Source organism: Lagopus muta, chromosome 1, assembly GCF_023343835.1.
Source record: "Lagopus muta isolate bLagMut1 chromosome 1, bLagMut1 primary, whole genome shotgun sequence".
Lineage (NCBI taxonomy): Eukaryota > Metazoa > Chordata > Aves > Galliformes > Phasianidae > Lagopus > Lagopus muta.
This window is the reverse complement of record NC_064433.1, coordinates 45089981-45116855: the sequence shown is the minus strand read 5'-3', so window position 1 is coordinate 45116855 and position 26875 is coordinate 45089981. Positions and strand designations below refer to the sequence as shown.

The window sequence follows — 26875 nt, the reverse complement described above, 5'->3', positions numbered from 1 at the left end:
GAATAACTTTTTATTACTTCCAGTTAACATGCATCAGGCTGACATCTCTAGGGAAAAAAAATCACACATAATGCATGGTGTTTACTGTGAGCTACAATACAGTTGACTAACTTGACATCTGAAGGTATATTTGGTCTTTGGCAGTTCTTTGGTTGATGTATCTCTTCTTTCAAAACTATATTTTTAATAGCAATATGTGGTTAGTTAATAATTTGCTTATATTTAAGATGTAAGTTACAGAAGACTTTAAAAACCTAAAATTGCTGTTTTTTTCTGATTTGTTTGTGTTTCTGTAAAGGGGTGTTGGATGCATATTTTTTGAAATGGCATCAGGAAGGCCTCTCTTCCCAGGTTCGACTGTTGAAGACGAACTGCACTTAATTTTCAGGCTTCTGGGTAAATATGTATTTCTAGCAATACTGTCAGGGCTGTAAGTTTATTCTTCTAAATGCTCTTTCTGTGAGAACTGTACATCTGTAAAAAAATGGTATTCTACGTTCCATTGCATTTAAGGTGAATGACTGTATTCTTGATGAAAATTATCAAGTTGAGTGCATAGATGAGCTTGTACAGAATTGCCTTCTCTTTTCCTGTTCAGATTACAGGATTAAGTGCTTATTTATGTAGAAGGGGTTTCTTTTACAGTTTGGTGTGTTTCATTTTCTAAGTTGAATTTGTTACTTCTTTTAAATACAGGAACCCCGTGTCAAGAAACATGGCCAGGCATTTCTTCCAGTGATGAATTTAGAAACTACAACTTTCCCAAATACAAACCACAACCCCTAATCAACCATGCACCAAGGTACTTTGTGTTTTACTAACAGAATATATGCATCCCAATGTCTTTGAATATTTTTAAATGTGTGGACAAATTTCCAAGTATGATACATCAGTTGCATTACTGTGGGCAGATATTAATGCAAAGCATACTGCTGGTACTCTGTGCTTACTTTGTCAAATATCATTCAAGGCTCCATAATGACCTATAGAACTATAAAATCCCGTTAATAATGCCTGCATAGTGGGAGTATTCACTCAGCACTTCCAAATTCTCCTCTGCTATATAATAGGCTCATTGTTAGAATGGCAAGGTTTCCTTGAGCAGTCTCTTGAAATCATTCTAAAACGTTATGAAGAATTTGCAGGGTCTGCATCAGTATTGTTAACAGCACAGAGATTATAAATAAACTGTATAACAAAGCCTAACACATTCTTAGTGACTCAGAAGAAAAAGATCTAACATTGTGTCCTTCCAGTAAATGACCTGGGTTGACCTACTAAACCACAATGCAGAGCTCAAGAGTTTTCTGTGCCCAGTGTTTTCCAGATAGCCTTCTTCTGAGATACTGCTACTTGTGTGTATACATTTTCACAAGCAAAGAAGTTGTTCAGATGAAAACATTCGTGTGTTTAAATTTAATTTTAGTTTTAATATCCTTTAATGAAATTAGTTACTTTGCAGATTGGCTTTTGCAAATATAGTTCAACAACTGTTGTAATCTGTTTTTTTTTATATTTTTCTTTTTAGGTTAGACACTGAAGGAATTGAATTGATAGCAAAGTTCCTTCAAGTAAGATGTGTTTGTGACTTTACTTTATATATGTGCAAGTTTAGAATGTTAATATATTTTTAAAAAAATGTATTGCAAACATAGCAACTGACAGATGTAAGTTGAAGTGAAGCATTCTGCTGAGTCTGGGGTGGATACAGACATGGGAAGAATGAGTGTTAGGCAGGAATGTATGTTGCAGGAATTTAAAAGCTGATGATTTTGGTTGTAGCTTTTGGTGGTGGTGGGATTTTTTTCTGCTTTTGCCAGAGGCAATTTTTTCTCTGATTACTGTTAGTAAAAACATAAAATCTGCATAATTCTGTATTAGCCATTCTCTGAAAAACTGAAGCACTTTTGAACTTACATTTGAACAGGATTTTCGAATACAGATGCTATGTTTCTGTAAAGACAGATTTAGCTTACCACTAGAGAAGCAGATACTAAGGTGTAAAGATACTCTTTGATCTTTCAAACTGTCTGTACTCAAAAGGTAAAGTAGTATGTGGCTTTAATCTTTTAATCTGCATTAGAAAAGAGCCTGAAGCAAAAGAAGGGGAAGCAAGATGGAGGACTGACTCTTAAGTGTTTGAGTAGTTGGAGAAGTCCTGTATCTTCACTGTGTTAAAAAGCATTAGTGTATTAGGAGTTTGGTTACTTTGTTTTGCAGCCATTCTATATCAGATCTTCATCTATTTGCACGTTGTGTTGAACAGCACTTGCAGTTGCTGCTTGAACTTTGTTCTTACTTGTGTGCACCTTTTTTAATGTCTGCATCTTTGTCCAAGTGTGCCAGACACAAAGTTTCAGTGCACATATAAGACCATGTTGTCTAGAGTTTCTTCTTATGCAAAATGCTGTAGCATAGTCCATCTGAAGTAGAAAACTTTTGTGATCTCTTGCAATAGCATTTCACTGCCATTTAATATATAACCTAATCAGTGTTACAACTCTAAAAAAGTTGTACATATTTTTTTATAAATATAAAAATAAAAAAAAATTATTTGTATCCATTTATAGCAATTTGTTTTTTAAAGTATTTTGTCAACCATGCATGCATGTTGACAATTCTAAAGTAGACAGCATACGCTAGGTGTTTCATGTGTGATATAACAGTGAAGAAAACAAAGGTGTCCCAGTGAGTTGGTAGGAAAGATTTGAGCAAGTTCAACTCTTCCTTTGGTCAAATGACTTAATGCAAAGAATTCTTTAATGCAAACCAACACACATCCTTTTATGTTAATAGTATGAGTCAAAGAAGAGAATTTCAGCAGAAGAGGCCATGAAACATGCATACTTCAGGAGTCTTGGAACAAGGATACACACTTTGCCTGAAAGTAAGAAGAGTAGTAAAGTAGCAGAATATTGTTGAGATAGTACGTGAAAGCTGCCTGTATTACTGTACTGGATCTTGGTGGGGTGGAATTAGTTTTTATCACAGCGGCCTGTATGGTGTTATGTTTTATGTTTTTGTCACAGAAACATTGCATATAACACACCAGTGTTTTACCTGTAGCTAAATGATGTTTCCACAGCATTGAGGCCTTTTCTGTTTCTTAATTTCTCCATGATTGGTGGCTGGGAAGATGGGTAAAAAGTGAGGAGACATGAGAGACAGATTACTTCAATTCAATAAGGAGATATTCCATGCCATAGAACGTTGTTAGGGAAGTTAAACATCTCCTGCAAAGGAACTGGCCAGGCAATGGTCTGCACGAGAGTTGGAAGTGATTGCCTTTGCATATCTTGTTTTGTTCTCCTTTCTTTCCCTCTTCCTCAGCTTCTCCTTCCCTTATTAAACAATTCTGACCTCAGTCCACAAGTTTTCTTGCTTCTTATCTTTCCTCATCCTCAGAGTGGAGGTGTGGGGAACTGAGCAAGCAGCTCTATGAACCCTAGCTATCAATCAGAATTAACTCACAAGAACTTAATGGAAAACTCCTTATCTGTTACAGATGACCAGTGTATATTGACTTAAATATGCAAATAGAAAAGGGATTTTTTTTCACACAAGCTGCTAAATTAAGAATAGAATTTGCTCAGTTAAAGCACTTGAATGTAAATTAATTTATTTCTTACATTCTAGGTGTTTCAATATTCAGTCTAAAAGAGATTCAGCTGCAGAAAGACCCTGGCTTTCGAAATTCCACTTACCCAGAGACAGGTATGGAAAGATGAATATTTTCTCGTACTTGCAAGTTGCTTGCTAGTTCAACGAATGCAGGTAGGAGGAAAAATAAATAAATAAAAATGAAAAAAGATCCTGCAGTGGTTGCACAAGGCAGAAGGAAAGGCTGTTGTCTTGATACAGAAAGACAGAAGAATAGTGATTGAACTCTGCTGTGCGAACATTTGTTTCTCACCATGGTCCATGTTCTGTTGTAGGACATGGGAAGAACAGAAGGCAGAGCATGCTTTTTTAAAGAGGGCGGTCCAGAGCGAAGCCCAAGCCTATCCTCTCAATCAAGGACTCGGATCTGAAGGCAGTGCTCTCTTTGGTGGACTTGGAATCGCAGTTTGTCTACACTGTCCTCTTCACAGTGGAGTCTTTTTATTTCCAACCTGCAGATTATGTTTTTATATTTGTTGTCACAGTGTGACAATTTTTTGTACAGTTGGTTTTAAGGTCTCCTCTGCCACTAGAGCCAGTAGGTTACAGCTGTTGATGTAACTGTAGCTGCAATTTTTGTGCAGGACTGAGAAACACAGTGCATTATTTATTGCGGAATCATTGCTGCTAAATAACTACTGTCTGTATAGTTAACACAACAGTTCCATGCCTGAAGAAGTTGCAGTGGCTTTATAATATGTGAATGCATCTGTTTCTCTTCATAAAATGTTCTACTGCTGCGGGGTTTTTTTGTATTTCGTAAACTGCAGTGTTTCCTGGAATGTAAGCATAGCTTTGCTTGGCTATAGGTGAACCATCTTTAATGCTCTGAGTTCATGGCACTTAATTCCTTATTTAACATTGAAAGTATGTGTTGAAATAGTTGAAAAATTATAATGCATATTATGTTTTTGAAAAGCACACGGTGTGAAAGTTGATTCAAACAAGTGAAAAGTAACTGTTATTTGCTCTCAGATCCTATACTAGTTATTGATGAATTAGAGCATGGAGACTGGATGATACATTTTGTCAGGCTTACTCCAGTATAAGGTATTTGCACGTTGTTGTGCATATTGGGCCTGGCAGGAGCAATGACTTGCAGAAGCAATGACTTTTTTTACCTTGTTTTTAACTTAGGAATACAAATAGTAGAAAAAAAAAAAAAAAGAAGAAAAAAAAAAGAAGAAAAAAAAAAAGATTCATACATGTTGGACCCTGACTTACTTTTGAAATTTTGAATCTTTTATTACAGAGGAACGGGACGACTAATTACAAGAATATGGGAACAGTGTGATGCTTTCCCACCTCGTTTCTCTCCCATTTGTGCATTATTCACTTGAAATCAACTGGAAAGATGCAAGTTTGTACTTGATAAGAACTCACTATGCTAGAAAACTTTTAAAATGGGAACTTAGAGAGTTTTTCAGATCTTAGGTGTTATCTGTTTACCAGAGATAGTAAACATGTTACTACTATGCTTATGCATCTCAGTGAGTATCATAAGTACACCCTTGGTGATGGTTACAGTATTTTTAAGCATTTGTGTTCACCTTTCTGAACCTATTTGTTTAGTGCATCTTAAAGAGACTGTAAATCTTTATTGGTATATTTTGAAATGGTCATGTAAATCTTTGGCTGGTATATCATGAAAATTGTCATAGGTAACTTAATTTTTCCTGACATTCACTGTAAAACATTCAGGGGTCCTACCATTTCTGTTCAGGAAATCTTGTAGTTTATTGTTATTTAACAGTATTAAGTGAATTTTTGTATATTTCATTTTAACTTTATTTGTGAATAGTGATCGTGGCATGTTTGGGGGTGTTTTATTAATATTTCATCGATACTGGTAAATTTGAATTGGGATTTTTTTATTTTCTGAAAGAGAGGAACTCACGTGTAATGGTGACTATTGGACCACTACTGCTTTTCAGCATTTGTAAACCGGTTTTACGTTAAATCTTGTAGACCTAACAAACTGCTGTTATTTCTAACTGACCGACCTGTATTAATATTGTACTTTTGGAAGTATAAATATTATGTGGAATTCTTTGGTTTTGTTTTGAAATTTATAATAACAAAGGCCCTGCGTTGTTAAAAATACAGACTAAGTGAACTTGCAGTTCCTGGGGCATTGTTGGAAACAGCTAGATCCACGTGCTTTGGGAGTCAGCGGTTTAACTTGAGCTGCTTACGAACTGTTGCAACAAAGAAGCAGTGGCAGTGAAGGTGGCATGACTCACCTGCAATTGAGGCCGTTCAGGATCGTACCGTAATCATGGTCCATAGTCTAATTACTAGCAGTCAAGTCCTGCATGTCACCTGGGTTCGTAAGTCTTGCCTAGCTCTAGGGAGGTGATACGTGTCTGGGATACATGGATTGGTCTCGCTGATAGCAGTGGGAGCGTCGTGTGTGTGTGTGTCAGAGGCAGATTTGGCACCAATGAGAAACCTTTGTCCTGAAATAGTTGTTAATATATTTTTTATAGTTGATACGGATCTGATCTAGATTTTATACTGATTAACTTTGTAGGAGATACGCTGTAGATGTGATGGTGTTGAAGGAAGAAGTGTCCGAAAAACAGCTTTTTTTTTCTACGGAAGTAGTGAAGATATAGAGTAAATGTTCATTGTGAATAAATGTGGGGTTTAGCATTTCTAGAACACAATAATATTTTCTAGGTCATAAAAGAACAACGATAATGTGATGCTAATGAGAAAAGGACTTAAAGGTTTAACTGGTAAAATGAAGTGCATTAACAAATTTGGAAGGGGATCAGCTGCAGCTAACAGAAGGAGGTGTCCATTTTAAGTAGGCATTCAGGTTTGTTGTTGCAGGTGAAAAGATATTCCATAAAATTAGAGCATTCTGCATACATAGAGATTTTTCAAAGGACCTACAAGTGAATTGGTTTGCTTCGTTGGGAAGTAGCTTTAAAGAATGCAACTTGGTGGCTGCGGTCAAGGCAGTTTTGTTGGAGTCTTTATTTGTGGTCCGTAATTCCTGCATCGGCAGAGACAGTTGTGTGGCAGATGCCTGTTTGGGGCAATAGTGAGTGAGTGTGAAGTCACTGGGCACTTCTCTGACATTGTTTTGGTGTAATTTGTTCTGTCTGACAGCATCAGGCACTACAGGCTTGGTTCCGCTGTCGCTGGGAATGCAAGGAGTGCTGATCATTTGGGGAGAACCTCAGCCACAATGAGAGCCAGGCAGATGCTCTGTAAAAGTAGTTGACTGTCAAGATTTGGTGTGTCATCCTCTGCCTGAAGATGGGTGATCGGTTAAGGAGAAATGGCCTGCGAGTTGTCGCTGATCTAAAATAATCATCTGTAGAAGATACCCGTTGTATCCCATCTACCCAGAGGTAGAAAGGGTGAGGTGTGCGTCTAGGGGTGTGTAGGAAGAAGGTGGCTGTGGAGACCAGAAAGAAGCAGATGGTAGGAGGTCGTGTGCTCATGGCAGGTGAGGGGAGAAAGGGTGGGTGGAGGATGGGGATTTACAGGCTGGGAAAGAGTGAGAAATGGAAGGGAACAACCCAGCTGCACGGCAATGCTCTAGTGAAACATGCATCTCAGCACAGCTGTGTTATTTTTGTGCTGCTTTACCACAGCATTAAGTAGCCAGAGTGTATCCCTGAATTGGGCAATAAAAGTTAAAATAAACAATTATTAAAGAATCAGCGTACTTTGTATCTGCAAATCATTTGAAAAGCTGCAAGGTAGCATTCTTGGGGCTGCTTGCTTGTTTGCGTGAGTTTTTCGATTCAATAAAAGCACACTGTTTCTGTTTTGCAATGTTAAGATGGAATTAAGGTTAAGAATACATTCAGTTATTGAGGACAAAATATATGAAAGGCATGTTGTAAATATCCACAAGCTAACTATTACAGAGCCAAGAAATACCCAGAATGCAAGTAAGACTTGAAAAGAAGTCCAAATAAATTAGGGTATGGAAATGCAGAACTGTAGCCTATGGCAACACTGAGAAAAATCACACCTTAGTTGGACAACGTGTCCCGGATGTGTTCATTTTGTCTGGTCACTGAAAGGCAGAGATTAAATTATTTTTTGTACCTTGTTCATGCATTTCAGTTCCATTTTTTCCCTTCCGTGATGTTTGGGTCTTTATGAAACAAATGCAGGATCTGTATGAATTTAACTTTGGGTTTCCTTTCTACACTTTTTCCCCCCCTTCCACAGATTGGACTGATAGAGATCTACTGCTGCTTTGTGGCCCACAAGGATCAGCACTTGTATCTCACCAGCAACTAATTTAATAGCTTGACATGAGAACAAGCACGGGCTGTAAAACAGAATGGAAACACTGTACGGGTGTTTAGCTAATTAGCTCAGGTTTGATTTTGGAAAGTCTGATAGACTAGGAAGATGCATGGCCTTGCCTGTGCAGTTTAGTTGCAGAGACCAATCTCTTGTTGTAGGCTGCTGTGGAAGTTTTTGTTGGCAGGACTGGGTTTAGAGTTCAGCTATTCCAGATTTTTTTAATCTTCCATGTTTTTCACTAGCCTGTGCTGCCTTTCCTTCATTAACCAGGAAGATTGATGTCAGTGGAAAAGCACATACATACATTTTTCCATTATTTTCACGTGCTCTCTGAAATGCTGTAGCTCATTCAAGTCCTGTGATTTCTGAGCCAACTTTAAGATGTGGATACACGCACGTGCACAGACTTACTGATGTAAGTAACTGCTCCATTTCTCATCCTGGCTGCATCCTCCAAAATCAGTTAAGCAGTCCTGCCGAAGCAGATTACTTTTATGGTCCTCCTAATGAAATGCAAGTCTTGCTTGGCTCTCAGGCCATACCTCAAAACAAATTATTCCTCCTTCATTGTTGCAGTGGGATCTTGCTGACGGAGATGCTGTGGATTGCAAACCTGGGAGGATACACTTCTCTATCTCCTTTCCAACCCGCTCTTGCAGAACACCTCCCTCCATGTCCCGCACAGCAGTGCCAACGCTGCTCACTCCTCCTCTTCACCCCTCAAGCTCATTTTTCCAAAGGCTTAATTTTTTTCCTGCTTTTCCAGGTCCTTTTCCTTAATCTGAAAAAGGTGGGAGCTGGCCTGGAGCTAGATTAGGAATAATTAAGGTTGCATTTATCCCTGTGCACTTACTGCAGAGTGAACGCAAAATGAACTGACGGGAATCTCTCAGGGGAAGAAATTGCAGTCGTACCTCCTAGAGACCTCTCCTGTAAGAAGCTGTTTGCAGATACCCCGCTGGGCAAGCTGTGGCACTGCTTGCTCCAGAGCTGCTGCCTCAGGTTCATTCTCCTTTTCTCATTTAAATAAATTTATGTTCCTCCTCACTAATGCTGTCAATCTCTTTGCCCTCAAGCAATAAGCTTGTGCTCCATCTGTGTAGGCTGAGCACTTATGTATTAGTTGGAAAGAGCAGCTACAATTAAAGTAAAAGAGGCAAAAAGGGATTTCAAACGTTGTAGCTTTGTAGAGGTATGCTTACATCTGAGTGACCTGTGTGTATCATAAAAGATATGTAGACAACTTCAAGATGACAAGGGATCAATGATGCCTTTATATACAAAAACATCTGTACTTACTGTGCCTTTTCTACATTTATTTGCTGGCCACGATGACTTTGGAAGATACTTCCTACAGGCACAGGATCACACAGCCTCTCAATGTAGAAACTCGATTTAAATCCCATTGCTTGTTCTAATGGCTGTCTCACCTTTAAACACTCATCTTGTAGATTGTTTCCAGGTTGGCAAGCATCTGCCTCATGGAACTACTTTTACTCAGACAAAACAAATTGTTCTGTGTTGATGTAACGGACGCATTTCCAATCTTCCTGTACTTTAGCACCCATCACTGTTTTCCCTGCCTTGGCAGTACTCCTTGGAAGACCTGATGCATCCCCCAGTGCCACAGAGCTGCAGGCTGAGAGTAGGGCTGGTGCTGCATGTAGTTTCATTTCATGTTGAGCTTTTTTGAAAGAATAATTTTGCCTCATTAACAGTAAAACCTTGGAAGGAGTAAAGCAATAAGAACCTGGATGCTTCATCTTTCAAGAATCTTTTCTGTTACCTACTTTCTCTTCATTTTTAATCAGTTTCTTTTTCTCAGTGTGGTATTCAGTATCTTTATTGATTGAAAGACTAAAATTTCATGAATAACTGAGCAGTGAGAAGAGCTTCATCTTTATGCCTTGCTCACCTATTAACTGTACTGGTATATGTCAGGTGAGAGTACTGAAGTAGGCTTTTCTGCTTTTCTAAAATTGAGAAAGAGAGTTGGCTCTGGAGTGTGAACAGCTGCTTCCGTGTAACTTTCAGTTCCTGCAAAATATTCCACCTAGCTGCTGTTGAAAGGGGAATGTCTGATCTGCAAACCTTTGTGATGTAATCTGTGCTAGACCAGCCAACCCCATTACTTATACGCTGCCTTTTCTTCCAATCTGTTCTGGTTTTAGTTAGTGTAAAATCACCCTTCGCACATACATGCTGCATCTTCTGGTTTTGGGATGGTTCGTCTAGGAGCTCTTACACCACTGAATCAAGCAAATGACAGCGCTGTTGTTTTGTTCTTTTTCCTTACATCTGGCATCTAATTGCCCTGGTTATCAGCACTGGTGTTGCATGTAGATGCAGAGGTTTCTGATTCACATAATTATTCTGCGTGAAACTGAGGAGCCCCAGGAAAATTCCTGCTTACTCTTGCCAGAATTCCTCTGCCCCAAAAATGGCTTTTCAACATCAGAGCTGCAGTAATAAAATGTTTATTTAGCACCTTTCAGTTTGAAGGATCCAAAAGCACTTTACAATTAGCTACACACATCATCAATGAAATGCATCCAAGCAGAGAATCAGCAGACAACTCACTGCATAGGTTTCAAAACGCACAGGCTTGCAACCAGCTGCTTGGCCAAGAAATAAGGCAGAGGCTCTACTGACCTGGAGCAAACGTGATTCTCATTTTGGTTTGGTTTCGGGAGGTCTCATCTGAAAGACCCAAGTAGCAAAACAGCATTCAACCCAATTTAGCCGCCTCAGAAAACGGGATGATTTGCACAAGCCCTGCCAAGATTAGTATCTGCGGTGCCAGGGAGTCTGGCCTCATCCTAACCTGGCATTTAGATGACTCAGCCATCACCTCAAGGCAGAGGACATACCTACTAAGTTCAAACTGCAAGTCTATGGTAACACAGTGCTGCTTTTCTTCGTCCAGAATTGAGATGTTTCTACATAAACACGCCAGACGTGTGCAGTATTATAATACGCCTCTTAACAAGCAGCAGACATTTGCAGTCCTCTAACTTCTTCAGCTGCGGGGGAAGGGGAAGTGCGACCCTTGAGCCGTTAGCAAGAAGGATCCTTCAGGGAAGTGGTAGAAGGCACTTGGCACGTGGAAACAAAGCACCGGGGAACTGGTGGCAGTGATCCTTACTGAGGGAGGACAGAGACTACCTGCAGGCTTTCCAGCCGTAGCACTGATGCTTCGTAAGACATATGGGCCAGACAGATTCTGAGCCACGTCTCCTTTCCGACAGAAGGACTTTCAAATGCTGGCGACGTCTCACGAGTACACACGGCCTGATTCTTCCCTGCTGCAACTCCACAGAAGAACTCGTGTAAATGTGGCTTTGTTACTCCCGAACACATCTCCTGACTGTAACGTGTATTACGTTTTTCACTTCAGCAAAGAAAAATTATAAGGCTATTTTTATACAACTTGAAAGCACTTAATACAAAGTTACATGAATACGCTGCGTCGTATGGCCTATCCGTGGAGAAAATACTGACATCCTACCGTAGGGCTGCTCAATACTAGTTTTGTCTTTCAACTTTTCATCTTAATACTAGAAAATATATAAATCATTTACATGACATTATGCAAAAGAAGGCACAGCCGGTTATAGTTTACACAAGCACAATGCGTAATAGGCAGAAAAAGGTATTAAAAAGAAGCTTCACATCCTTATTAGATACATTGTTGCAATCCATTACAGAAAAGTACTTCATCAACAACAGAAGTGTTCAACACTTGAGAGCTATGATATAAAAAAATTATAATTCATTTAATGCAAAACAGATTTATATATACTTTTATATATAAACACTGTTTAAAAACACTAACGTAATAAAAGTAGACTATCCATGTAATGAAAAGTGCAAACCAAAGTAATAGAGGGTTTCACGATGTCCTTCTCATGACACAGGAATAAACTAGCCCATAGGAATGAAGTGTTAAATCCACCAAACGTCCTTAACGCGTGAGGCACCATCAGGATTTCTGGGCGTTCGGTGAAAGCAGTACTGGAGAAGAGGCTCCGTCCAGACTGGGGAGTGGCACTGGGATGTGACCATTTAGCAGAGTTGGAAACTGCAAGAGGCCAAAAGGGAAAAATCACTCTCTTATCTCGCAGTGCTCAGCCCCAAAGCACGCGCCTTTCCCGCTAGCAGCCGAGCCCAGATGTTTTTGAGAGCTGATTTCTGTGCAGTAGGATGGATACCACATGCCTGCGTCAGACACCAGGAATGCGAAGCAAGGGGTGAAACCTTGAATCACTTCTAAACGTACGGGGATGGGTGAGCCTATTGTTGGCTGTATTTTATATAAAAGCTGACACACGGCAGCTGTAATCACACTGGAGAAGTGAACAACGTGGAGAAATGGGTGCCCTCCGTTCCGTTTCCAAATATCTTTCTCAGCCTACAGAACATTAATTACAACCCACGCTTTTCATCTGATTAAAACCGCGCAGGGAAGATCCTCGCAAAAGTGAAAGTCAGGGTGCAGTTTTAGGATCGAAAAAGCACAACTGTGAGCACAGAGCACTGGGAAAAGGACGCTCGAGCAGTTACAGTTCATCCAAGAAACAGCCCAGTTGCTATGCCAGATCATTTAGTCCTTGAAGCAGGGTCTTCTGCGGCAGTCTGTCCTAACAAAGGCTTTCTGCACTGCTGTGCAAAGAGTGCTTACTCACCAGCTGCCCTGTGCCCGGCCCATGCCCACGCCCTGCCACGCGGGCGCTGACGCCTTCCTAACACGCCCAGGCCAGCAGCAGGGTGGGGCTGCGGCACCAGGCCCCCGTTGCACAACATCAGCCCTGCTGCAATTAACTGTGCAACGGCACGACTTCAAAGGGAAGACCTTCCAGGTAGGCCCGCGTATCGAGGCCATCTGTGCGGAAGGAGGCTGTGAGGGTGCATGGGCGCCGGTGTGTGGGAGCTGCTTTCAACTCGTAGGCATGGAAGGAGAGCTTTCACCAGGTAATGAGCATCCCAACAGCCAGGCCCAGCTGTGCCACGAGCTCACCAAAGCAGGGACTGCACTACTCCCATAGGCTCATCCTGGTCTCGCTCTGTTGATGAATTCCTGGTCCTATAAAAACGCTAACACTGTAAAGCTAGAGCCAGGGCTGAGCACAGCACTGCTGAGAAAGCAGCACAGGCCTGAAAGATGATGTACAGAGCCTGCTCCCACCTCCCTGTGAGTCAGCAGGCAAGGGGATGAGGCAGGCAGTCGCAGAGCGGTGCTGGCCTCTGGCTGCCGGCAGCGTTTTGGCTCCTTTATCAGCAAGTAAACGTTCATTTCAACTCAGGTGAAAACCAAACAGCCCCGGGGCTCCATGCTTTGCATCTGGAAGTGGAAGGACTGCCAACCAACCCAGTGCAGCCACCCCCTGAGGGTTCAGAGCACCCTCCGATGTTGGTGCCAGCCACAGCACTCAGGGCCTTCACTCCCAGACTTTCCCTGTGTTCTTCAGCTGCTTGGCTGACTGTAGGCTTCTTCTGATTGCTGCCAATTAGCTGCTCAGCCTCGTTCCTCCTGTGACTCACTCAGTCAACTGCAGCTGGAGCTGCTCAGGCCATGCCCACCATCAGAGCACTGCCCCTGAGCTCCATAGCCATTGCTGTTTGCTTCATGCCTTTGATATTTATGACATCTCCATAAAACAGATTTTCACAACCAGTATCCATACAAGAGGACAGCGCTGCTTTTCTCCCAGTAAATACAGAGGTGGTGCTCAGAGGGGTAAGCGACCTGTCTGCAACCACCCAGGCAGATCTGGAAACATGACCTTCAGAGTGCCCTTAAGTTAAATACAACTGTATCCTGTCTTCTGAGTGAGAAGCACCTTCTTGAGAGAGGATGAGCTGGGCCTTGCATAGCAAGGTGGTGTGGAACTGCTCTTGGTTCTCCCATGCTCTCCTGCTCTGCACTCTCTCCTCAGAGCTCTGAGGGCTCTCTTATTCCTTACCAGTGCACAGCACTTACTCTATTTCCTTCATGCAATGTGTATGTTTCTACCTCAGAGCAGATACTGCCCAGGAGAGTCTGGCTGTGCTGCCAGTGCTCTAAAGGTGGTGCAGGCAAACACACTTCTCTTAGAAATGCTCATCAACTCCTGTGTTTCCTCAAACCATTTGAAAAGCTCCAGTCCAACATGAGATGTTCCCCTGACACAGCTTCCACATGCACTTCCAGAAGTGAAACCTGTGTGTTACACAGACCTACCTGGAACAGAGTGTTGGGTCCCTGCAGCCTGGCAGGACTCAGAGGAGCAACGGGGCTGAGGCTGCTCCAGAAATGGATGCTGGACAGCAGCGGGCTCGGGGTCAGCAATAATCCACTTGGGGTCTGCAAGACAGAAAAGGTCAATATTCTGTCATATGCAGAGTGGTTTTACCTCTGCTGAGGTAAAGCATAAGGAAAGAATAAGGAAATACTAAAGAAAACCTGGACGTGCTCTTTCATACATAGGTACAGCCACAGCGAGAGGATTTGAGGCTGACCTGCGCTCCATTCAGATCTGCAGGTGTGCAAATGTGTGCTCGATGCCAGTGCTGAGCCAAAGCTCGCATCCCGATGGCTGGCGCTTGTACCTGTGAGCTGTGACACAGCCAAGTGCCAGCCAGAGCAAACCTCTCAACCTCTTCATATTTATTTCATGCAAATAGAGCAGTATCACCATCAGACAAGCATCAGAACCACTCGAGGAAACCTAAGTGCAAACAGTGTAGGCTGGCCTCACGTTACATGCGGAAATTCATGTATCCTCATTTTCTGCCCTCACGCCACTATACAGCTGGTGCTGGATGTGAAAAACCTTCCTTATGACCTAAGCACAGCAAGTCTGAACTGGGGCAGCTCACTGCAGTGATGCTCAGGGAAGGGGCAGCACCTGAGCCCATTTCCAGCCTATGTTACAGCTGTCATGCCGAGGTTTTACAGTTAGATGCACACAGCTGCTGTACAGTTTTTATTTAATTCTTTACGTTGCAGGATGCTTCTTATCCACACTGGAAACAGACAGTCAAAGCCACACTGCTGCATAACCAAACATTAAAATAAACAGACCCAGGGCTACCCTATGAGGGTGCCATCTGCCTCCTCTGAGATGGGACAACCTGCCAAAAAAGCCGTGTAATGGCATTCAGTTGGATGATGGCCATCAGTGCCATAGTGAGGCATCCTACTGAAGGGGGTCACACATGTCCAGCCTGCAAGGTTTATATTTTGTTGCCCTCTTTTTTATATATATTTTAATGAAAAAAATAAAAATGAGGTTTTGTAGCTTTCATACAAGTGCCCTGTATATTTTTCACTTGGCCCAAGACAATTCCTCTTCACTCAGCATGTCCCAGGCAAGCCAAAAGGTTGGACACCTCTAATTCCCTTCTATGACTTTCAGGGTAGGAAGGACTCTGATTCAGAGATGAATGAGAAAATGAAGTGTTCAAAGAAATGATTACAAAATGAGGAGAGAAATTGTTCTTTATCCTGAGTTCTGTGGCAGCAGTAGATTAAAGCAAGCCTGTAATAACTCACGCTGTCATTCTGTCTAGCTGGCATCTGATAGGATTTGTCAAATTTGCTGCCTACAAGCAAAACACTTACTGTGGTTATAGCACAGATAGAGGCTGTATGGGCCTGCCAATGCACCTCATCTTTGGTTTGCCACACTCCCGTTCTTCCTGCCATTCATCAAATCACTCAGAGGCTTTACGGTGCACAAAATGACTGATAGCAGACCACAGATTTCCTCTTTCTTTGTGGCACAGCCCTGTATCTCAGTGGCCTGCAGGTGTGCCCGAGTCCCAGTGGCTTTGCACAAACTTCTGCATCCTGCTGAAAGGCACAGGGAGAGCAAGCACCATGCTGGCTAAGCACGTGTTCTGCTCCCCTGTTCCCATGAGGACTCCAAGCTGAGCAGGCACAGCACGTGCCCTGGGCATCCCAGCTGGGCCGTGCCTCATGGGAAGGCCTGCGGGTCCCTCTGGGCACGGTTTGATCCCCGACAGATGACTGGTTGAACTGTCTCATTCAATGCCAGTGTTTGCACCAACTTTCTTCAATATTTTTTTTTCCCTTCCAGGATTTTTTTGATGCAGTGGCAGCACAGAACAAAACTCACCGATGAACACATTGGATCATTTTCTGTTATGTGATTTTTTCTCTTAACCTCTGAATAAATAGATTTTTTTCCACAGACTTGCTTAAAAATCAGAACTGTACATCGACATTACCACAGATGTGATTAACTGGCAGTTATTTTATAGAGAACAGAAGAACCTACCAGTTATTCAGGTCTGTACTGAAAGGGAGCTCCGCCAAGTACTTTCTGGACCTGCAAAACTTTGCAAATCAAAGCTGGCTTAAAAGCCTGTCGTAGACACCAATCAGAATTATAAAATTGTTTGAGTTGGGACTCTTAAGGGCCATCTGGTCCTACACCCCTGCAGCAAGCAGGGACACTTACAGCTGATCAGGGTCCTCAGAGCCCCTACAGCCTGGTCTGGTGGGACATCCACCAGATTTTTTACTTACTCCCTGTTTGAAACCTAATATCACAGTTTCAAGGGCTGCAACACCTAGCACAGAGCTCTGACCAAGCACCTCACAGTACCTATGCTCAGTTTCCAACCTACAAGAACCCTGTCCTCCCTTTCTTTCATTCTCCCCACAACCACATGGAAACCCCAGTGGTGCAGTGCCACAAGGAACCCTCTGTCCTCACATCGCTCTGGCAGTTGCTGACAACATGCCCCGAGCACTAAAACCCTTGGCCAAACTGAGAGAGAGCTGGCTATGGAAAGAGCACGTGAGGCTGGCCAGCCATACCTGTGCAGTGAAGAAAGCTGGAGTCAGAGATCCCGAAGGAAGAGCAGGGCTGTTGAGGGCAATGGAACCGATATCGGTGCTGGAAAGAACCATAGGTGGGGCTGAGATTTCCAAGCCTTTGGGTTTCTTAGCTTTTGGGGGAAGAGATGGCGACTTCGCCTTGGAGCCCGAGGAGAGGTTCAGCGGCTCGAGGGAATCTGAGTCGTGGCAACTGGACTCAAAGAAGAGGCTCCTGTGCTCAGAGGGGAGGGGTGAGGTGGGAGACAGCGACGGCGACCTGGAGGAGGATGATGATGGAGATGAGATGCTGGCACTGTTGGGTAGCATTAAGGAAGAGATTTTGGCTGATACGGGTGAGCTGAGAAAAGCAGAAGCAGCTGCTGTTTCGGAGGTGGAAGGCAATGACACCATGGGCCTCATGACTTGTTTGTCTGTTTTGTTTGTCACAAATCTTATAACAGTCCGCACTTCCTCGACCGGCGTGCTTCCTTCCGACTTCTCCTCCGGTTTTTCTGTTTTGATTGGCTTGTAAGGGTCTGGCTGGTTCTGCAGAGAGTTGATGGTGAAGGAGGAGTACAGGCCGGAGTGGATGTACTCGTTGCGGCTTGTGCTCTTCAGAGCCGACAAGCTGTGCTTGTGCACGTCCCTGCTCTCGGCGGCCATCTTACAGTCGCTGTCCTGCAGCAAAAGGCTCTCTCTGCTGATTTCCACGGCGTGTGGATCCATCTTTAAAATGTCAGGGAAGGACACAAACTTGTACACAAATTTTTGTCCAATCACCTTCTTGATGATGTTCTGCAAATACAAAAGCAGACGCTAGGAAGATCAGTATCATGGAGGCACGGAGTACAGCAAACACAAAGAGCAAAGGAGCAGAGGCTTCCTCCACCCGCTCAGGGCCTTCAGAGAAACAAAGGGCACTATTTCCTGAGATTTCAAGTGATCTCACTTTTCCTGAAGCCCCTGGTAGAGGGTTTGTCTGGAAGCCTCCTCTTAAAAACTCTCCCCAGGCAGTGATCCTGTTGCGGGGCACACGCCTGCAGCCTCTCCTGCCTGCACTCTACAACCAGACCTGCCCTGCTATACACAAGGGAATGTGAACATTTACATTATTCCTAAAATGCTATTTGTTTTTCATTCAGGCACAGATTCTCAGAACAGTTGAGAAAACACACATTTAAAAAAAAAAAAAAAAAAAAAAAAAGGAACATAAGCGTCCTCCCTATTTATATATGGACAGGGCTCAATCCTGGGTGCTCGCAGAGCCTGAACAACATCTTTTTTCTGCCACAAAAGCAGGGTTGATCTGGGGAGAGAGGAGTATGCACTTCTGTATTGGGTCACAGAATCACTAAGGTTGGAAAAGACCTCCAACACCATCGAGTCCAACTGTCCACCTACCACCAGTATTTCCCCACAAATCACGTCCCTCAGTACCACATCTAAACGCTCCTTGGCTGGCACTTCATTCAGACACCTTCTTGAATACAAAATGAATCTCAGGAAGAGATCTGTTCCCCAGCTCAGAGCTGCAGCACAGAGAAAGTTTCTTCTCAAGTTTGCAGCACGGACGCACGGTGCAGGAGGAGAACCAACTTTGGCAAGCTCAGGCTGGAAGCACAGAGCTGCTCTCTCCCAGGCTGAGCTGAATGCATGTTCTGCCCACCTGGCTGATCCCTCAGTGCCTATTTTTGCAGTCCTAAAGTTCAGGACGTATATTTAGCCCATGGAATATACCTGCATAGTTTTAATTCCCATGACTTTGGCCTTGGCCTAGATTTTTCTGTTAATTGGGTGAAACATTAGATGAATGCACTTCTTCTGTACTGTTTCATTTGCGTACTATCATAAACACAGAACCCTCTAACTATTCACATATGAGAAGAAACATCCCAACTGGATTTTGTTTTGTCTCTTTCTTTTAATATATACATTTTAGTTCAAAATAATCTCTCCTCTTAAGAGTTATTGTTCCACCAAGCACCAGAGCAACTTGTAGATGGACGCAGACTTAAAGCAGGGAACCACTGCTATAAGAGGCAGCCAAACGAAGAGTTTATATATCCTCCATCATTATTAAACATATTTTCAGAAGGTCTCTGAGTGCAGCTCCTCTGTCTCCATATGCCTGCAGCAAGCCTACTTAATGATGGCTGCAGATGAAAAGGATTCAAGTGTAGGCCCCTCGAGCACTTTGCAGGCTTCTCTCAAATGAAGAGCCCCAGGAAATCTCCATCAGCATTTAAGAGAAAATAAGGACACAAATTAATTAACTGCCTCTCAAATGACGCTGTCACTTCAAGCATTTTTTGATGAACGACTGATGTGAAGGTTAAGAAGCAGCTTATTTTTACATCACTTTGGTGATCTGTCAGAATTATTCTGAGCTGCAGAAGATGGTTCCAACCAGGGAGGACAGCGACAGGCACCATGACAAGCAGGGCTCAGTTTCAAAGAGCAAAGGAGGTTTCCTGATACTGACTGCTTCTGCAGGCAGAATAGGCCTCTCAGTGGCAGGCCAGTGGGTGTACGTGCTCCTCCAGCCCCTTTGTGCCGTTGGTTGGATTTTCTAGGTATCCTACCTGGCATCACACCGCTCTTTGAAGGCTCCGATGCCAGCTGGGTGCTGCTGTCTGACGGCTGCACTGCCCCCACCAGTGTGTTGGGAGCTCAGGCATATCTGCACCACAGCGCTTCGGGCACTCTGCCCACAGCACTCCAAAGACCAGTTCAGAGCAGGTGGGCCCCACGTGCTCCAACCTGGAGGGATAGGGATTGTCCTCCTCCACAGAGCAGGTGAGCTGGATGCCAAAGGCTTGGTGGCCTGGCTCCTCCTGCACCTGAAACCAAGCTGTAATGTGTCTGAGGTTTTTACATTGACTTATGTCCACACTTCCTGATCGAGTCATTTAGAGCTAAGGTGTAAATATCTCTCAACACGACATCAGGATTTTAGCAGCTTGGCTCAAGCCTGTTAGCTCACAAGTATGCAGGAGCCACTTGGAGCATCAGCTGGAACTGAGACCTGCTTCCCAGCAGAACTTCAGACGAAGGAGGTCAAGGGACAAGAAGACAGACTGGGACATTTTTCCTCCCCCCCAGGAAAACGCCTATAATCAGGGTGCCTAGAATCCCCAAACCTGTGACAGAATGGGACGAACTTGCCCCTAGGCACTGAAAGGACCCTGCTTGGGAAAGAAGGGCCAAGATCTGTAGCTGCTGCACTTTGTTCCCACTTTAACGTGTGGCAAGTTCCCAAGCTCTGAGAGTATCCAGGGATGCAACATCCACGGCAACACTCTGGCTGTGAGTTCTCCACCCTGTCTTCCACTTGAATAGGATTCTACCAGAACCTGCAGATGAAATAATCGCCTCCTCTTTCCAAATGGTAAAATTACTGTGACCTTTACAAAAACAAGGCAGGAGGAAATATTCACACTCCCATGTCTGAAGAATGTAAGCTGGCAGAAGGCAGCTGTGGCTGAAACGCTCCAAAACACAGGACATCAGCATGTGCAGGCAGGCAGACTGTTAACATCACACTTCATGCCTTTGTGCTTATTACGCTGCATGTGTACATGCCAAATTCTGTAAAGTTTGTGACAGAGGCACAGGTATTACTAAATCATGCACCTGTTCTGACCTTTGGCAGAGCAAGGCTCTCAGCAGCTGGACATCCGCCCTTCCTCACCCACCTCCACCAGGGACACACAGACCGCTCTCTTGCCAGCCGGCTTTGGCCAGGCCACTGTTCACCACAGTTTTTTGTGAGTTTCTTGGGTTTTCTCCTCTACCCATTATCTCAGTGCCATACTCTTTACTCACATCTTTCAGTAAGGACAACATCAACTAACTACCTTTATGCTATTTCAGATAAAGTATTACTTGACTTCCACTCCCCACTCTCAAAAGAAGCTCTTTTCAATTCTCCAAAAAGCTACTTCCTAATGCTCCTTCAAATACTTCCTTAAGACCCCTCTCACCTGTACCACTACAAAGCATACAGCTGGTAACCTAGTGCCATCATACTGCTATACTTTCACTGCTGTCTTCCATCTTTCCATGAATAAAACTCAAGACTTCAACAAAAGCAGAATAATAATTTCTGCTCTCACTCTATATCCTGAAATTTTGGAAGCAGACCAAGCAATGGACCTTTTCCCAAGAGAATTGTTCCACGCTGCCACACACACTTGGGCATTAAATACCAGAACTGGTAACCAGGGTATGGTATCTGACGTGTTCTTACAGGCAGGGAGGGAGGGCTGAGGGCACCTCAGAAGCCTCTGAGTACCTGAGAAGCACTGTCCCCTCTGCTGCAGCAAGCACAAACAAGAACACATGTTATTTATGTCCTACACATTGTGCTGCCTTCTATAACTAAAAAGAGGGCAGCCATTAACTGAAGTTAAAATGATTTATTCTGTCTTTAGAAGACAGACTGAATAGCAGTCGCTGAGTAAAGCCTGAGGGCACATGCTCTTCAGAGAGGACTCAAAAATATTGAATAGTTGCTTGTTGCAATGGTATACGATTGTGTAATTAAAGCAGCATAACTCATGCAAACATTATGCAGGGAACTATGACTTCTGCATTGCCTAACTTCTGAAGACGTGACTTCCACAACTCTAACATCCTATTGATGTGGATATCTGGATGCAGTTCCCTGGATTTGTCCCTCAAAACTTTTATCACATGGTGTCATCTTGAAATATTCATTGGGAACTTTAGCAGTCTGGAAACCTCTACAGAGAATCCCAAAAAGTATCCATCATTTCAGTTATCAGCAAAAAAGAAAGCAACTGGGCAACTTCAACAATAATAAAAGTACTAATCCTTCTTAAATTGGGATTTTGTTTCTACACACCAAGAAAAAGTACTCTGCTTGGGAACCGAACATGCTCAGATTGTAGGTTGTGCAGGATTCACCCCTTAGTGCTATTTGTCATCTGTGTATTGCTCTGTTAAGGCAACACAGGAAATGCATTAAACACAAAGAGTGAAGGGAAATTTGGGTAACAAATGAAGCAGGAAATGGAAAGTCTTCAGATTATCTACAAACCTTTAGCAACCAGAATTTCAGCAGCAAAGGAGACATGCCACACCATACATTTCCTGGGGTGCTTTATATGTAAATTTAACATAAACCCAGCCATCAGCCTCAACAGCACATCATCTGCTTCAAAGCCAAGCTAAGGAACTTGCCCTAATTGTGTTATTTTTCTCCAGCACTGGAATTAATTTACTTTTAACTTCAGATGAATCAGATGATGAATTTTAACAAGCGAGCATTCCCCCCAAGCACAATGGCAGAGCTTATAAACCCCCACTTATCCAGTGATCAGCTTTTATTTCTCCACAGTGAATAATTTCAAAGACAAACTCACTTGGTGTCAGCCGCATACAGCAGCAGAGGGTGGCCCAAGAAAGGAAGGCCCAGCCCATGGGCCACCATCATCTCTCAAAGATCAATGCACTTGCCTCAAACTCACATGCTGCCACATCATTGGAGTTCAAGGTGGAGAAGACCCTGTAGATACACAAGGCCATAATATATGGAGAAAGAAGAGCTTATTCTTCTCTCCACCAAGGAGCTATGAACTCCACTGGGCTACAGAACTCAAAAAAATGGCCCAAATCCCTGTGCTACACCTAGATAAAATTAGCAAATGGAGGAGAGCACACAGGTCAAGAAAGCAGCAGTAAGAACAGTGAGCAACAACCATACCATGCTGAAGACCATACAGCCACTTCTCTGGCAGATGGTGAGTAGTGGAGACAGTAGAGATGACAAAGGTGTGTGCATGAAGGGGGTGGCAGCGAGCAAGCAACCAGAAACAGAATAAGGAGAAAGGGAGGCTCAAGTAAAGAGCCATTACATTCCTTTGATTTGAAGAGATCAGAGAGATCTTAGAGGACGAGTGCTACAAATATCTTGTCCCCTATTTTCAAGCAGTGCCTGCTCAGTCAATAATGGTGTATTTGTACTTTGCATGTGCTGCTCATCCACCAGCAGGCTCTCTGTCCCCACTGATCCCAGTTAAGTTTATAATTGGAGAGGCTGGAGTCAAATAGTGAAGTGAATTTCCCCATGCTGAGCAGAAGCCTTTTTAGCACTTTGTGAAGGGGAATTCATCATAGCAGCTGCTTGGAACAGCCGCTGCGGTGTCCTCTGAATCCCTTTGTGCCTTCTAAGCCAGGCCACCTTTGAAAGATGTTAAGTGGAAAAATCCGACTTCTGGCAGACAGAATACTAAAAACATTTTACTGTAATACTTAGAGCTCTAAATCTGCATCTAAAAAATTCCTACAGTTTCATACAGTCTTTCAAATTCCAATGTGAGGAACAAAAAGGCTGGTCAGAAAATTGCACAAAGTTAATTTGCAATCAACATGGGTTTTGGTTGCTGTGTTGGACTGGCTGCCCAGTCACACTGTGCCTCCAAGATTTAGTGCACTACAAATAATGCATGAGAACAGTATTCTGAGTTCAGTCCTGCAGCATCAAGCTCCCCTACCACGTGCAGGTAGCACACATGCCATAACTGTGTTGAACATCAGTTTTACTCACCATATAATCTCACCTCACTGTCCTTTCTCTAAACCAAGATGAGAACAGACCGCTAAGCATGGCTATGAAGTATTCCTTTCTAATACACAAAATCTAATGGTTCTTCTTTTTAATGTAATCTTCAAGAATAACAAGGAACAGTCAAAACAAAAAATTCAGACATACTGCTAAAAGCATGCATTTAAGGGGAAATAATTCCAAAATGATTTAATATTAATAGAAACAATAAAATGTCATCCAAAAAAGGTTGGAAACAATTTGTGAACTCCTTGAATTTGGTAAAATCTGAAATTGCATAAGGTGAATATGCTAGTTATTTTACCAGCTCAAAAGTTGTGCTCTGTAATTCTGTCTTTTTATTACCCTGCCACATCTCAGACTGCCTTCAAACATCTTTCTGTTGCAGCAATCTAACACAAATTCTGCTTATTCCCTGTTCTCATCTTTGCATTCTGTTGCCACCATGCTGCTGTCAAAGAGTAAGATCAAGGACTTAATGTCCAAGTGAAGGATGGTTTCAAGAGAGTGAGAGTCATCTTACCAACTCCCACTATTCTGCACAAGTTTGATTTTCACACGTGCCAGCCAACAGTACCCTCTACTGACTTCTTCTAGATTACAAGCATGGTCACAATCCCTGAAAATCAGAAGCAAGCTGGTTGATCTAAATACTTCCAGATTAGTATGGTCAAGTTTTTCTTCCAGATTTCAGTTTTTTAAAAACAGGTTGAAAATGGACGTGCCTACACCACCCATCTGTCACCAGCTTCTGAGAGGGGCAAATAAACACAGCTTGCCAGTTACAAGGTTGCTGCTGGAACAATGCTGACCCCTTAGGGTCTGATTAGTTCTATCAAACCTCCACAGATGTATTTCTGAGCCTTTTTGTCAGCATGAAGAAGGGGCAAAATTCAACAGGTTCTGCAAGGGCAAATAAATTAGACAATAAAGCATACACCCCGTTATTTTGAGTTCAGATATCCTGAAGATAAATTCACAAGTCAGAGTAAATCTAACATCCTACTGCAAGCATAGTCTTCAACTGTAATGAGCTCAGCATGAAACTGCTACCTGGCACATATACCCAAACGCTGCCCTGCTCTGACACCCACCATCTGATCGGTTGCTTGTCTTTCTGTTTGCTACTCTTACTCTGCACTTTCATCCAGTTAAACACCACATCACTGCTCATTCACATATATTAATGCTAATTAAATAACAACAACATATAAAATAGACTACTGCGGAAGCTAATGTGGATTGTGTCCTAAAATAATATAGTGGAAGTGCTTAGCATTAACAACTGATGAGCTACACAGAGATTCACGCAAGGTAATGCTGCTCTGTCAAAATATTTCTAAAAGTTTTTCAATGCTGTGTTCCCAGATTAACATTATTATGATCCAATACAATTATAAAACAGAAAATCTACTACAAAGCTCAAGCAAGTTAAAGCACAGGCCAACAGCATCCAGGTTCCAAAAGTTGTGTCCCACAAAAACTTTGAAAACTCATGCCCACCCTCTATGCTGTTGGGTTGTCTGTGTGTTCTTTCCTTGCTCTAGCATAGGGGGTACCTGCTGGCATAGCTGCCACTACCTGCTGCACTGGAGCATCACTGCTTTCTACCACCTCCCTGCATTCTGAAGATCCTGTGCAGGCTGCAATAATCAAACAGCTCTCTGTTATCAACAGTTATTTTATTATTGTCAAAAGCTACAGAAAATAACAGGTAGCCAAACACAGAAGCATACGAAAGCAGCAGTAAGTGTAAGCCTAAATCAAAACCTCGCCCCACCCCTGCCCCCAGAAATGGGCATGCAGTGCTTTCCTGTCCATCTTGGCTGCCTTCTTACCTCCACAATTGCCTCTGGAAGTAGTGTCTGCTGTAAAAACTAATTGGGAGAACTTTAAAAAGTATCCACAACAGGGTTGAAATGTTAAACGGTAGTGTTTCTACTTTCTTAGTCTGCATGAGAAGAACAAAATTTACCTTGTCATAATAGTATCTGAGCGCTCGGCTCAGCTTGTCATAGTTCATATTAGTTTTGTTTTTTCTGAGTCCCCACAGCTTAGCCACTTCTTCTGCCTTGAGTAGCTTGAATTCGCCATCATTAGACGTCCAGCAAATCAGGTGCTCATGTTTCTGGTCTAGCAGCAACTGCAAAAGGAACTGCCACAGTGTGATTGCACTCTCCATACCTACAAGGGACAAAGGAGAGCAACGGTGTGAAAAACATTTGGGAGCAGGTGTTTCAGCCAACACTCAGTTCAGTGATAAGCTCTGGGTAAGAATCATCTGACATAATTTAGCAAAGGAAACCACACTGTTCACAACCAAACTTCCATAAGACCAGCAAGTCTCAAACTCCCGTTTCGGTATTTTTTGCACTGCTATGATGAGACATATAAGAATACAACAAATACTCAGCAAAGCACTGCCCACTTAGTTTAGATGGTACAGGGTCATCTTCAGTCAAGGTCTACACCATAGTGCATGTAGCTACCTTTGAAAAGAATGCACAACAAACAAACAAAACAGATTTTATATAACCCATGCTGGAAGCAACTGCAAAACTGCTACTTACTGTCATGACAGGCATACTAAACTTGGATGTTCCCCCATCCAAGAAGAACAGAAAGATGAGGAAAAAATGGAGAAGTTCCTTTGTTTTGAGGACCAGAAACCACACTTCCCCTTCCCACCACAGCCTACCTTCCCTATTTCATACAGCCTTTATACCTTTTGCTTGTTGCAGTGCCTCAAATGGTTCTTGCTGTTCCTGTCAGCCAATTTAAACAGCTCTAAAGCTACAACCTATTCTGCAGGCATGATGAAAGTTTTTTTCAGACACTGCAAGAGAAGAATAAATGTAAGAATAAATAAATCCTAGTTCAGCACAGGCACATATACAACTGAACCTAAGCCTCTTAGCACTGAAGACAACTTATTATTGCAATAAAGATAGAGCTGCAACTGGCTTTTTGAACTACAGAACTAGAAAATATTTCCCCTCACTTTCAACAACACTGACAGCCTCAGCACGTTTAATACTATCTTAAATCATTTTTTCTTGTCCGCTTCTGACTTTTAATTCAGATATGTGGGGGGTGCTGATTCTCCTCCTTTACTCTGCCATCATAAAGCCCTACTGGGAACACTGTTCAGCTCTGGGGCTTGCAGCACGTGGAGGACATGGACTTGTTCAAGTGGGTCCAGAGGAAAGCAATAAGGATGATCAGAGGGCTGGAGTACCCCTATGAACACAGGCTGAAAGAGCTGGGGTTGCTCAGCCTGAATCATAGAAAACTCCAAGGAGACCTCACTGTGGCCTTCCAGTACCTAAAGAGCCTACAGCAAAGCTGGAGAGGGACTCTTTATCAGAGAGAACAGTGATAGCACAAGGAGTAACAGTTTTAAACAGAAAAAGGACAGGTTCTGATCAAGTATAAGGACGAAGTTCTTAACTATAAGGGTGGTGAGGCACTGGAACATCGTAGATTCCCCATCCCTGGAGGTTCTCAAGGCCGGGGTG

At 42.9% G+C, this 26875-nt stretch overlaps 2 protein-coding genes across 4 annotated transcripts in view; one reads left to right on the top strand and one right to left on the bottom strand.

The window, feature by feature from the left end:
* The window catches only part of CDK17 (cyclin dependent kinase 17), an 87484-nt gene extending 81777 nt beyond the window's left edge, over positions 1-5707 (top strand). For both annotated transcript variants that reach the window (XM_048926445.1, XM_048926363.1), the window contains 6 exons: positions 299-396; positions 697-802; positions 1529-1571; positions 2797-2887; positions 3637-3714; positions 3936-5707. In XM_048926445.1, the coding sequence (XP_048782402.1) occupies positions 299-396; positions 697-802; positions 1529-1571; positions 2797-2887; positions 3637-3714; positions 3936-3973 (454 nt within the window). In that variant the 3' untranslated portion in view covers positions 3974-5707. The remainder of the gene's footprint in view (positions 1-298; positions 397-696; positions 803-1528; positions 1572-2796; positions 2888-3636; positions 3715-3935) is intronic.
* A 3965-nt stretch (positions 5708-9672) lies between these two features.
* The window catches only part of ELK3 (ETS transcription factor ELK3), a 33789-nt gene continuing 16586 nt past the window's right edge, over positions 9673-26875 (bottom strand). Inside the window, exons 2-6 of one of the 2 annotated variants that reach the window (XM_048926611.1) lie at positions 26083-26193; positions 25333-25541; positions 16769-17563; positions 14162-14284; positions 9673-12022 (exon numbers count right to left, since the gene is read on the bottom strand). In XM_048926611.1, coding sequence (XP_048782568.1) covers positions 11924-12022; positions 14162-14284; positions 16769-17563; positions 25333-25539 — 1224 coding nt within the window. In that variant the 5' untranslated portion in view covers positions 25540-25541; positions 26083-26193 and the 3' untranslated portion in view covers positions 9673-11923. The remainder of the gene's footprint in view (positions 12023-14161; positions 14285-16768; positions 17564-25332; positions 25542-26082; positions 26194-26875) is intronic. The other variant, XM_048926535.1, reaches the window with a different exon arrangement.